The 14,170-nt window shown below is 41.1% G+C and overlaps 1 protein-coding gene across 6 annotated transcripts in view; it reads right to left on the bottom strand.

Annotated features, from left to right (window-relative positions):
• The window catches only part of TMEM67 (transmembrane protein 67), a 64,725-nt gene extending 58,542 nt beyond the window's left edge, over positions 1–6,183 (bottom strand). For 2 of the 6 annotated variants that reach the window (XM_055116736.2, XM_063606854.1), the window contains exons 1-2: positions 3,492–3,582; positions 800–889 (exon numbers count right to left, since the gene is read on the bottom strand). Coding sequence is in view for 4 of the 6 variants with exons in the window: in XM_008974606.4 (XP_008972854.1) it covers positions 800–893; positions 3,492–3,580; positions 4,221–4,443 (406 nt within the window). In the remaining 2 variants the exon portion in view is untranslated. Of the gene's footprint in view, positions 1–799; positions 894–3,491; positions 3,583–4,220 lie in introns of those variants that run through there. The other 4 variants (XM_008974606.4, XM_003821111.4, XM_055116734.2 and 1 more) reach the window with 4 other exon arrangements.
• Positions 6,184–14,170: the final 7,987 nt, after the last annotated feature.

Here is a 14,170-nt window from a genome sequence, read left to right as displayed (position 1 = left end):
TCTTCCCACCTTTGCCTCTCGAGTAGCTGGGACTACAGGTGCATGCCACCGTAACCAAATAATTTTTTTTTTATTTGTAGAGATGCGGTTTCACCATGTTGCCCAGACTGGTCTCAAACTCTTGAGCTCAAGCAATACACCTGCCTTAGCCTTCCAAAGTGCTGGGATTAACAACGGCCTACCTTTTCTTTTCCAATGATAAATATTTTTTTTCTCTTACTTAAGTGCATAGTTTGCATCCTTTTCCAGGTCCTGACATTAACAGGAATGCTTACGCTTTTTCCCTATTAAGCATCAAGTTGGCTTTTGAGTTGAGACATATTTTGTCATGTTATGTTAAGGAAATAACCATCTAATCCTACAATATTAAGAGTTTTAAAAAACTCAGACAAAACTTTGTATTTTCTTCTCAATGCCTGCTGATGTTTTAAGTATCACTAAATTTGTACAAAAATAATTTTTATAAACACTATTAAGGGCTGGACACAGTGACTGATGCCTATAATCCCAGCACTTTAGGAGGCTGAGGCAGGAAGATCTCTCGAGGCCAGGAGTTCAAGACCAGGCTGAGCAACATAACGAGACCCAGTCTCTACAAAAAATTTAAAAATTAGCCAGCTGCAGTGGTGTTATGTGTGCAGTCCTAGCTACTCAGGAAGCTGAGGCAGGAGAATTGCTTGAGCCACTGCAAAAATATTAAGTAATCACTTAACTATTTAAATTAGTGCCCTTTTCAAATAAAAACAAAAACAAGAATGAAGATTTATCACTACTTCTTTATAAGGAATCTAATTCTTACCTAAAATATGGCCAATGGGACAGTGACATTTTCCTTCGGCAGTTAAGTCACTAGGGCAAGAAATGCAGTTCCAGCCATCTTCTGTAACACCTTTCTAAATTAAAAGAAAAAAAATGCTTTTCTCTTTTTTAATTAACTTTCTTCTTCTAATCATGTAAGTTCAAAATGCCATAAGAGTATGTAACTACAGTGAATATTCAAATAAATCATACATATATGAGCCACATAAAAATTCCCTGGAGAGATAATTCATGCTTATATTCCAAAATGAAGCTCTATATTATCACTATGTCCTGAAAACTATTAAAGGATTAACTCTGGATAATAGTTCTCTCTTCTTCAGGATCTTTAATTCAAATGGATGCCTCTTTCATAATTATTTGTCATTTCGTTTTTCCATTTACAAATATAAAACACAACACAACACAAAAAGATTGAATCAACGGTCAGTTAATAGGTTAATCTTACCTGTTCTAAAACTCTATTCTAATTTTTAAAAATTCAAATACATAAAAAATTTAGTCCAGGCACAGTGGCTCACGTCTGTAATTCCAGCACTTTGGGAGGCCAAGGTGGGTGGATCACTTGAGGCCAAAGTTTGAGGCCAGCCTGGCCAATGTGGTGAAACCTCGTCTCTACTAAAAATACAAAAATTAGCTGGGCGTGGTGGTGTATGCCTATAATCCTACTTGGGAGGCTGAGGCACCAGAATGGCTTGAACCAGAAAGGTGGAGGTTGCAGTGAGCTGAGATCGTGCCACTGCACTCCAGCCTGGGCAACAGTAATACTCTCTTTCAAAAAAAAAAAAAAATTCATTTATGATTCAAAATGGGTAAATTTTATGAAATATAAATTATACACATAGTTGTTAAAATTGATTTATGAGAATATTTTCATCTATCCATTTATGGCTTGTACTAGTAAAGGTTTTTTTTTTTTTGAGACAGAGTCTTTGCTCTGTTGCCAGGCTGGAGTGCAGTGGCACAATCTCGGCTCACTGCAAGCTCTGCCTCCCAGGTTCAAACAATTCTCCTGCCTCAGCCTCCCGAGTAGCTGGGACTACAGGCACGTGCCACCACGTCCAGCTAATTTTTGTATTTTTAGTAGAGATGGGGTTTCACCACATTTGCCAGGATGGTCTTGATCTCTTGACCTCGTGATCCACCTGCCTCAGCCTCCCAAAGTGCTGGGATTACAGGCGTGAGCCACCGCGCCCGGCCTAGTAAAGGTTTTTGATAAAGTATGACAGCATTCAAAATTGGGCTTATTATATCATATGGTTTAGGAAAAGCCTGGGGCAAAAAACACAATAATTACAAACACAGATGTAACCAAAGTTTATAAAGAACAAAAATAATGCCACAAATTATTTTAAATTTTGGTTGAAAAGACCGAATTTATCAAGAAATACTCCTATATTTGGCAATACATTTATACAGGACAATTTATTTATTTATTTATTTATTTATATTTTATTTATTTTTTTGAGACAGAGTCTCGCTCTGTCACCCAGGCTGGAGTGCAATGGTGCAATCTTGGCTCACTGCAACCTCTGCCTCCTGAGTTCAAGCGATTCTCTTGCCTCAGCCTCCCAAGCAGCTGGGACTACAGGCACGTGCCACCACAGCCAGCTCATTTTTGTATTTTTAGTAGAGATGGGGTTTCACCATATTGGCCAGGCTGGTCTCAAACTCCTGAGCTCATGATCCACCAGGCTCAGCCTCCCAAACTGCTGGGATTACAGACATGAGCCACCGTGCCTGGCCTATATAGGACAATTTAAAAATTACAATAACTTAAACAATGTCACTGAAAAAGAAATCTGCTGCGAGACCACTTTTTATTAGCAGCTTTTTATCATGGGTAATTCAGCTAGGATCAATATTTGCAAAGATATAAAATAAATGGTAATCTATTATAATCTATTATAAAGATATAAAATAAATGGTAATATAAAAATGGTAATCAGACTTACAAGTAATACAGATAGCTATAAATTGGGACAATTGATAACTTCATATTAAATTCCCAGAATTAATATTTTTTATATGACAATGAGAAGAAACATTACTGTAAATGTCACAACTGTTACACAGACTTTTAATTATCCAACATGATTGAAAAATATATTTATGTTGAGAATTATATATAGTAACTATTTACTAATTTTTCAAAAATTACGATACAATGAAATTACTAACAAAACAGAAACAGACATTATTTAATCTATTAATGCAATTGGTATTTCATGAAATAATTACACCTTAGATATCATTATGAACATCAATAATCATATAAACTGTTGACATGGTAGGTCTAAGACAACTCCACTTGCATCAGTCAAAAGAATATACACATCCCAAATTGCACACATCCCAGACTGCTCTATATATGCCTTATTCATCTAATTTTCTTCATAACCGAGTTATTCTACGAGTAAAAACAAAAACTTAAATTTTTACAGCTTTGTGGTTTTTGGATTTCAGATTTTAAAAGAAATACATTTCTGTTTTCTCCAAGTTTGCATGAAATTTCGCTGATCTCCCAAAACTTACTCTAGTAAAAATAAAATTAGCATAGTAATTTTAAAGTCTGTGGGGAAACATTAAACATTAAATTATATTTTGAAAAATAAAGATATTTAACTTACTACTTTTTACAGGTAAGTTATTTTAAAATAAATTATGCGCACCATGTTTTCTGGGCACTTTTTACAAATAATAGCAGGTCCTCCATTATTAGAGATCATCTGAAATCCTGGTAGACATACACATGAAGTTCCTAAAAAAAAAAAAAAAAAAAAAAAAGCCAATTTTATCCTTGATAAATAAAAATAAAGTTCCAAGATAGTGAAACTTTTAATAAGTCTGAAGATCTTGAGAAGCAGTATAGTGATTAACAGCAGGATTCTGGAGGCAGTACTGCCTGGGTTCAAATCCAGAAATACACTTCTTGAGTTCCAATCGTAGTAATCCTACTCAGTTGCATGACCTTGAACAAGTTACTAAACTCTCTGCCTTGGCTTCCTCTACAATAAAATGGAGAAAAAAAATTGGTACCTACCTCACAGGGTTAGTATGAGTACAAAATTAGTTATTATACGTAGAGGTCTTACACTGGCACACAGCTGGTATTATGCTGCTACCATTTTAAGTGCAAGTATAACTAAACTATTAAACTACTTAACTGCTGCTGGAAATTTTACATTTCTACGTCACTAAACAATATACATGTATTCGGGCCAGGCGCGGTGGCTCACGCCTGTAATCCCAGCACTTTGGGAGGCGGAGGCGGGTGGATCACCTGAGGTCAGAAGTTCGAGACTAGCCTGATCAACATGGTGAAACTCCATTTACAGGGACTAGGGGCCGACCAAGGCGGGAGTGTTACTTTTGCCAGGGCCCACCGCAAACCGTCTTACCTCGGGCATCTTGCCTCTGGTTAGCTCCACAAGGAACACACGAGAGGGCGGAGATATCAAAGTACTGGTTGTTGTCGCACTTCTCCGGCTGCTGGAAAGGGAAAGAGAAGGTCTGGGCCTGTAAGAAGCGAGGGAGGAACAACAGAAGGAACGCGGTCACGGCCCGGGCGGATAAGAGGGACCAAGCCGCCATTGCCACCCCAGCCCCACCGCGCGTCGCCATGGTACCGACGCTGGAAGCCTCACAGGCTCCAGCCCCCCATCAGCCTCTGCGGCGGCTTCGCTGAGCTGATTGGACAACCCAAGTCCGGGTACCGGAAGTCACTGCTCGTGTTGCTTGGTTGCTAGGTTACCAACCCTGCGCGAAGTTGGCAGGTCCAGTAAAGAATGGGTTAGAGACCGGTTAACCCTGGAACCCAGCGATATTTTCAAACGTGTATAGAGTTCCTCTACTTACGATAGGGCTGCCCCCTCCCCGCAATAAACCCATCGTAAGTTGAAAATATCATAATTTGTCGAGTTATAGTTACATCAGAATTTATTCAGACTAGGTAATTTTCACGTTAAAGGAAACATGACTTGTAGTTTAACAATTTGATGTCAAAAAACCCCACTGACTTAAAACCCAGTGAAGGATTACTATAGCTCAAAGACTGAAAAAATAAAAAAACTTTCCTGCCAGGTTTGAGCATAGGAAATCATGTATGCGAGACAAAGTAGGAAACGGAAGAAACCATGTTTGCTCATTCTGTTGCCAGCGAAATTTCACAAAGGCCCTGACTCAGTGACTGAACGCAGTCCTCCAGAAGAATGCCCTGAAGACAATAAGTAGGATAGAGCACAGGTTTTCACATCTGTTGCTTGAATCACTTCATTTTTTAAAAAGATACAGTCAGTGATCCTAGCTCTTGCCTCTTCCTGTACGTAAGATAACGTGTGACAGGATTAATGATTATGCCTCTGTAATCTATAACCAGATGTAGTCTCCAAACAAAACTTTGATGAGATTTTGCTCCAACGTAACTTCTGAGCACGTTTAATGTAACTTTTGAGCACATGCAGAACTCCATCCCTTGATATAGAAACTGGGGGCAGAACAGCTGCTTTGGACCAGTATAACATAAACTCTTTGAAAGACTCTCCAGGGTTGCATTCCTCAGTAAGACTCCGAATAAAACTAACTTTGAGTCTTGAAAAGCCTGATTTTTTTCTTTAGTTGACATGTATATAAAATGAGATCACCTTTACACCTTTTGTGAATAAAGGAATCTAAGCCTGGTGCTGTGGCTCACACCTCTAATCCTAACATTTTGGGAGGCCACCGTGGAAGGATTGTCTGAGCCCAGGAATTCAAGACCAGCCTGGGCAACATAGTGAGACTCCACTTCTACAAATAAAATTTATTTTAATTAGCTGGGTGGGTGGCACATGCCTATGGTCCCGGTTGCTTGGAAGGCTGAGGCGGGAGAACCACTTAAGCCCAGGAGGTCAATGAGCCCAAAGGCTGCAATGAGCTGTGATCGTGCCACTGCACTCCAGCCTGGATGTCAGAGACCCTATATCAAAAAAAAAAAAAAAAATCCTGGACAAAAATATGGAAACGTTTAGAGTTAGAGACCACTTGCGAGGCTAAGGTAGAAATCTAGAGTCTAAATTGGAGCCATGGAGGAAGGGAGAGGCAGGAGAGGATGAATAAAGGAGCTATTCAGGAAGAAGAATTATAAGAATTTTATTATTTGGACATAGGAAGTAAACAAACAGAATCAAGGATAACTTCCAGGTTTCTGATTTGGGTGGCTGGGTAGATGGTTGTGATATTAAAGGAAGATACCTGTGGTAGATAGCTTCTAAGCGAAAACTTATTGGATAAAGAAAATTTTAAGGTAGAAATGAAAGTTATAGGAATATTTAACATGGTGGGAGCTAGAGGTATGGATAATAATAGAAATAATAGGTATTAATAGCTTGCTTTTGTTATCAAGCAAATGAGCTCTCTATCCAATGCATGCACAGAAGCCAATACTATGTGGCACAAGCTTTTGAGGAAAAAAAGTCTTTATTTGCACAACTGGTCAGCAAGGATATAGGAGTGCATTCAAATCTGTTTCCCTGATTTAGAGTCTTGGGTAAACTCATGGGCTTGGAAAGCCAAGGGAAGAATTTAGGAATGTGTCTTGGCAGGCAGAATGGAGGACTTTAAATTTGACCATTTAGAAAAAGGTACGTAGAGGCCGATTTTAGGCCTGATCCTCCAGGCAAATGGACCCATCACTTTTGAAAGAGTTCCAAGTTCAGGTTCCAGTCATGTCCCGGTCTTGGTTCCAAGGAAAGGATTCATTGGTTTTGGGTGCTGTTAGAGGTCCAGGCTTTTTCTATTGCACATGACTGGGCTACATGACTTTCAGTTTTTGGCTCTGTTACATCTAAAAGGTAACACGACATTTTGTTATCAACAGAGTAGGCTCAGTTTGGGCTAGTCCCATGGAGACACTTTTAATGTGTCCGGCATTGCAATATCTCATTTGATCCTAAATTGGGACTGTTATCATCACCTTTACTTTACAGATGAAATAACCAAGGCTTAGAAAGTATAAGTGACTTTCTAAGGTCACACTTAATTCATGGTTCTAACCCTGGTAATTTGACATCAGAGCCCATACTTTTCTTCGGGTTTTTGTTGTTGTTGTTGTTGTTGTTGTTTTAAACTTTAATTTAGGTTCAGAGGTACATGTGCAGGTTTGTTATATAGGTAAATTGAGTGTCTCAGGGGTTTGGGGATCAGATTATTTCCTTACCCATGTGATAAGCATAGTACCCAATAGGTAGTTTTTTGATCCGTACTCTCCTTTCACCCTCCACCCTCAAGTAGTACCCAGTATCTATTGTTCCCTTCTTTGTGTCCATCTGTACACAATGTTAGCTCCAACTAATAAGTGAGAACGCACAGTATTTTATTTCTTTCCTGTGTTAGTTTGAGATAGGAGGTTGGCAGGACTGATTTCACAGGATAAGATCATAAAGACCTGGCTGATAAAACAGGATAGGTAAAGAAGAGGACTGAAACCTGCTAAAACCAAGATGGTGACCAAAGTGACCTCTGGTCATCCTCACTGCTCATTATATGCTAATTATAATGGATTAACATGCTAAAAGACACTCCCACCAGCACCTTGACAGTTTGCCTCTTGCCATGCCCACTTAGAGAAGTTACCCTACATGGTCTAACAAGGGAGGACGCTCCGTTCCAGGAATTCCCCACCTTTTTCCTGGAAAACTCATGAATAATCCACCCCTTGTTTAGTATATGATCAAGGAATAACCATAAATATACTCAGTCTAGCAGTCCTTGCCATTGCTCTGCCTATGAAGTAGCCACTCTTTATTCCTTTACTTTCTTAACAAACTTGCTTTCACTTTATTCTGTCAGATTGCTCTTGAATTCCTTCCTGCATGAAGCTGAGAACCCACATAGCCACTCAAGCTGAACCCTAATTTTGAGGTTTTCTCTGTGACAAGTTTGCTTTGGATAATGCAGAGCCCACACTCTTAAGCCCTGCTTTTTATTGTTGCCTTTGAATCTCTGGATGTGCTTTTCTGGGCAGGAATAAAGAAAAGCTAAAGGCAAGTAAGTTCAAGATGAGATTAATGAATTAAAATATTACAAAGAAGGTGAAAAACAGAAGTGGAGGTTGTGGTGAGAAAGGGGAATTAGTGAGGTTCAGATCTTACATCTGGGGCACTTTGTATGGTGAACCCTGTGTTCATTCCCAATCTCCAGACACTTAGTGCCCTTTTGATTTGTTAATCTTTTGTGTGTAACTTGTTTTTTACTTTCTTGAAGTCTTCAGGATGTTCCTCTCTGTGCCCCACCTTCTCATTTTTCTTAATTTTACAGTGATGTGTCTGGGCATGTTTCATTGTCATCTTTTGTGTGGAACACCTGTTGTAACTTTGCAATTCAGCAAAGAAACTCATGTCCTTTAACACTGGGAAATGATCTCTTCTACTAATTATTCCTTTGAAGACTTTCTCTCCGTTTTTTTTTTTCTTCTGGACACCCTATTTTTCAGATACTAGACTTCCTGGACTGTTACTCTAATTTTCTCAGATTATGTTTTCATTTTTCTTTTCTTTTTTTTTTTTTTTTTTTTTTTGAGACGGAGTCTCGCTCTGTCGCCCAGGCTGGAGTACAGTGGCGGGAGGCGGGATCTCCGCTCACTGCAAGCTCCGCCTCCCGGGTTCACGCCATTCTCCTGCTTCAGCCTCCGGAGTAGCTGGGACTACAGGAGCCCGCCACCTCGCCCGGCTAATTTTTTGTGTTTTTAGTAGACACGGGGTTTCACCGTATTAGCCAGGATGGTGTCAATCTTCTGACTTCGTGATCTGCCCGCCTCAGCCTTCCAAAGTGCTAGGATTACAGGCGTGAGCCACCGCGCCCGGCCTGTGTGTGTGTGTGTGTGTCGGAGTTTTTTTGCTCTTGTTGCCCAGGCTGGAGTGCAATGGCACGATCTCTGCTCGCTGCAACCTCCACCTCCTGGGTTCAAGTGATTCTCCTGCCTCAGCCTCCCGAGTAGCTGGGATTACAGGCTTGTGCCACCACGCAGGGCTAATTTTGTTATTTTTAGTGGAGTCGGAGTTTCTCCATGTTGGTCAGGCTGGTCTCAAACTCCCGACCTCTGGTGATCCACCCATCTCGGCCTACCAAAGTGCAAGGATTACAGGCGTGAGCCACCGCGCCCAGGCTTCATTTTTCATTTTATTTTGTTTGGTTCTACTTTCTGGAAGATTTTCCTGCGCGTATCTGTCAAACATTGAATTGAACTTTTCATTTCTTCTATTATAAATTTAATTTCTAAGAGCTCTCTTTTGTTTTCTGGCTATAGCTTAATTATGGCATTCTTGAATTCTTCCATGCTGCAATATCTTATTTCCTAGAATACATTACTAGTGGTGTTTTAAAGTTTCCCTCTGTTGCATAATCTGTTTCTTCAAAGTTATGTTTTGTATAAAAGGCTTTCCTCCTAAATCTTGGGACCTTTTGCCATTTACACACATACAAAAGTGGGCGGCCAGGCGCGGTGGCTCACGCCTGTAATCCAGCACTTTGGGAGGCCAAAGCAGGTGGATCACCTGAGGTCAGGAGTTCGAGACCAGCCTGACCTAAACGGTGAAACCCCGTCTCTACTAAAAATACAAAAATTAGCTGGGCGTGGTGGCCATGCCTGTAATCCCAGCTTCTCAGGAGGCTGAGGCAGGAGAATTGCTGGAACCCAGGAGGTGGAGGTTGCAGTGATCCCAGACTACGACATTGCACTCCAGAATGGGCAACAAGAGCAGAACTTTGTCTCAAAAAAAAAAAAAAAGTCGGCACACTGACAAGCTAATTAGAAGCTCTACAAAGATAGGAAGGGCTTGTTGACTGGGCTACAATGTGTGGAGTGATTTGCCTGGGTTGTTTCTTAGGGCAATCCCTCATTCTTCCTGTCCCCTTTCCCTATCCTACTGTGCTGATCAAATTTCTCAGAAAGATTCTTCTCCTTGGAGATTTTAAGCCTGGGTGTAATATTTAGAGGGTGTGAGTTTCATCGTTCACATAATGCCCTTCTTTTACATATATTAAATAGAATCCTTGTTCTTTTACATATATTAAATAGAATCCTTGTTTGCAAATGCACTGAGAATAAACCTTCAATCTTCTGTTGGAGTTGGGGAGAGACAGGTTTCCAGGTATTGGAAGGAAAGTGCTTTGAAAATTGATGTTCAACCACTTCTCCTGTTTTCACTCCCCTCCACAAACAGAAGATACTGTCTCCTAAGCCTTTGAGGACTTCTTTGGTGCATGTAAGATTGCTTCTTAGCTCTTCCCACTGTTAATGTAGGATTCAGCTCTCTTGGATCCATAGAAGAAATGGACACCTATCCACTTGCTTCCCGCTTGCAAAGTTCTATTGCTGTTCCTCTTACCCTATTCTCTTTATTCTTGTTAGTTTTTGTCTTTTTAAAAGTTGCTTCCCTGTTATTTTATTAGAATTTCTGGAAGGAGTGGAGATAAATACCTGTGTTTAAACTGTCACATTAAACTAGAAGCCAAAATAACCTGTTAACCTGTCTTCACAAACATACTCTTGCCACTCTCTAATCCATTCTCCATACCTCAGCTGGAGTACTCTTTTGAAATGCAAGTCCTAATATGTCATCTGCCTGCTGGTTTTCCGATGGAAAGATCAAAGTCCTTAACATGAACCCTAACCCTCAGCATGGTCTGACTTCTTCCTGCAGCCCTGCATTGTCCTGTGTGCTCCTGTGCTCTGTACCTGCACTGGCCTTATTTTCCTTCCCTGGATGCTGCCAAGCCTTTTCATTTCTCTGCCTGGACCACTCCCTCCCCTTCCCAGCAATTTCCTTTTATCTTTTTAACTCCTCCTTTCCAAGCAGCTCATTCATTACTTCTTCAGGGAACATCTCCCACCCTTCCTGACCAGGCCAGGGTCTCCTGTGAAATACTTTCACAGTACCATGGACTTCTCGTCCATAGCACTTATCCCTGTAGTAAATTCACATTTAGTTGGGTAATTCTTTCATTGGTTTTACTTTTCTGAACTGCAGGCTTTGTAAAAGCAAGGACCGTGTGTGTGTGTGTGTGTGTGTGTGTGTGTGTGTGTGTGTGTGTTTTGGTCACCACTGCCTCCTCAGCATAGCACTGTGCTTGGCACATTGTAAGCATTTATTTCTATCATTATTTTATTTTTATTTATTTTTATATTTACTTTGAGAAAGGGTCTCAGTCTGTCACCCAGACTGGAGTGCAGTGGCACGGACACAGTTCACTGTAGCCTCGGCCCCCTGGGCTCAAGCAATCCTCCCACCTCAGTCTCCTGGGTAGCTGGGACCACCGACAGGCACTAGCATGCCCACCTAATTTTTGTATTGTTTGTAGAGACGAGGTTTTGGCACATTGCCCAGGCTGGTCTCAAACTCCTGGGCTCAAGTGATCCTCCTGCCTCAGGCTCCCAAAGAGCTGGTATTACAAATGTGAGCCACCTCCCCTGGCCAATTTTATTTTGTTTTCTTATTTTTTCTTAGAGATTGGGTCTCAGCCTGTCACCTTGGATGGAGTACAGTGATGCCGTCATAGCTTACTGAAGCCTTGAACATCTGGGCTCAAGCAATCTTCCTGCCCCAGCCTCCCAAGTAGCTGAGACTACAGGTGTGCATCACCACACCTGGCTATTTTGTTTTTTAAATTTTTTGAGAAGCAGGGTTGGGGGTGTCTCACTATGTTGCCCAGGGCTCACCTCAAACTCTTGGACTCAAACAAACCTCCTGCCTTAGCCTCCTAAGTAGTTGCGATTATTGGTGCGCACCATCACAACTGTTTTACGTTGTAAGCATTTAATACACATTTGTTGCAGTGGAAAATAAAACGTGTCTCATTCCTTTCCTTCTTTAGTTTATTGTTGACTTCCAAACCCTGAGGGGAACTTGATGTCTTCTCCTCTCATTTCATCACAAGGAAGAGGACAGAGGGCCAATGTGGGTTTGGGTCCAGGACAACAGAGCCTCTGAAACTGCCTTTGCAAAGATTATGACAGTGAGAGAAATCTAACATGGCTTCACCCCATCTTGCTTCTAGCCTCACAGGCTGGGGGTGCTCATTCCTGGGTGAAGGCCAAGCTAACTATGGGAGGAATTTAGTTTCTAGTTTAACTTGAAAGCAAGGATGATAATAGCCCTTTCCTAAAACTAACCCCCCTTGCTCAGGGCCCAAAAATTGCTCTTGTGAAACTAATGAAAGGCCACAAGATTAAGATTATGAGAGGGGCCTGAATTTTGCTAAACTGTAAATGTAGTTTTCTATAATCCCTAATTGCCCAGGAGTCATGTGGCCAGAGGTCACAAGATTTGTGACTTCCTCAATTGCGCCCATAGAAAACATCACTATTGTAAAACCTAAGATTGGTCTTTCGAGATATTTTTCAGACTGACTCCATCTGGATTCATGACTCATGACTCAATTGGTCCTATGCCCACCCCCCCAACCCCTCCCCCACCTAGAGGTGGACTCAGTGCAAGAGGACTGTTTTCCATACCTCTATGATTTCATCCCCAACCATTCAGCTGCACCCATTCCCTAATCACCTGTCCACCAAACTATCCTTGAAAAACTCTAACCTCCAAGCCTTTGGGGTGACTGATTTGAATAATAACTCCATCTCCCACATGGCCAGTCTTGCATAATAAACTCTTTCTTTACTGCAATACCATGGTCTCAGTGAATTGGTTTTGTCTGTGCAGTGGGCAGTAAAAACTTTTCAGGCGACCACATCTCTGGCCACTGTCCTAAAGGACAGAAGTTTTTTTGTGTCCATATGACATGGTCTTTGTCAGACAGAGTAGGAACAGGACACGGTTTCAGCTCACCCTCACTTAAGAGTATTCTTTCATGCATTCCCACTGATCACAAAATCCATACCACTGTCACAATGCTAATAGTCCTTTTACTTAAAGAATTCCAGGAACTGGCCTTAGGAGATAAGCAAGGTTGTGGAGTGCCCTACATTGGGAAGGAATACTAAACAAATTATTTATAGCCTTGTTGCCTCAGGCCAATCCACCAGGTGGCCCATTACTCAAGATAAGCGTTGCAACCAGTAATGCTGACCTGCATACCCTATCCCTGATGACAATTCCCACGCTTTGTCTAATAAAAAAGCCCAACTGACTCTTTTCTTTGGAGAGTCAGTCAGGGAATTCTCTCCCTCTTATGCCTTGGTGTAAGCTCCAATGAAGCCTTGCCTGGGAAAACTTTTTTGGCCTCATGTCAATTTCTATTGCATTGCATTGGGAGCCCAAGAACCTATTGCTGTTAACATTTGAGTTTACACTTTTTGGTCTTCTCCTTAAATTCTCTCTCTCTTTAGAGTTTGTCTTTAGATCCTTAGGTCTTCCTCTTGCTGCTTCCTTCTGTTTTATATATCTGGGATTGGATGGTACCCAGGGGGAAAGGAACACTAAGCAGAAGGACATCTGTTTTACATGGGGTCTTGCCCCATTTACTAAATGGATTCTCCTGAGATTTGTGATCCAAAGCTCCAGCAGTAAACCAAGAGATTTTATCCAGTATTCTTTCTACATAACTCCTTTCTGAACCTATAACTTTGACAGATTGTCAGTCAAGACCCCAGAGACAAGACTCCCATTTAACTCAGGCAAAAAACTATCCAAGTTGGAATTTGGAGGTCCTGTTCAGTTCTATTTACCATAAATCATTTAATTCTGTTGAGTCTCTTGAATCTAACTTCTGTCACACACAACTGACCAGACCAAGCTCCCTTATTTGATCAGCAGTGTCCAAACTGTGCTCCAATAATTCCTAGGAGTTTTGTAGTTGCATCTCTGAAGACCACTGCAGGGGACAAGTTGGCAAAGAGCATGAGGGACATCAGGGAAACATGCTATCTGGCTTTCTTGGTGTTTTACTACATGTCTTGCTTAATGTTTATATGTATATGTATATGTGTGCTAATTTTTTCTACACAACATCCCTACTATTGTCATCTTCATTTGATACATGATGAAATTGAGGCACAGAGAGATTCAGCAACTAAAGTGATATAGCTGGCAAGTGGCAGAGTTAGGCTTGGAACTATGATATTCTGATTTCTGAGCCAACCTTCTTGATTTCTAAGTTATACTGGAATTTACTATGTGCTGGGGATTGTGCTGAGTGTTAATGATTTCATTCATTTTTCATGACTGCCCTGTACCGCGGGTACTATTATCTTTACTCTTTTGCTTTTTTTAAAATTTTTTTATTTTTGAGACAGAGTCTCACTCTGTCGCCCAAGCTGGAGTGCAGTGGCGTGATCTCGGCTCACTGCAACCTCCACTTCCCGGGTTGAAGTGATTCTCCTGTCTCAGCCTCCTGAGTAGCTGGGACTACAGGCACG

The sequence above is a fragment of the Pan paniscus genome, chromosome 7, assembly GCF_029289425.2.
Source record: "Pan paniscus chromosome 7, NHGRI_mPanPan1-v2.0_pri, whole genome shotgun sequence".
Taxonomy (NCBI): domain Eukaryota; kingdom Metazoa; phylum Chordata; class Mammalia; order Primates; family Hominidae; genus Pan; species Pan paniscus.
Note: the sequence above shows the minus strand (reverse complement) of the source record. Positions and strands in the feature narration are given on the sequence as shown.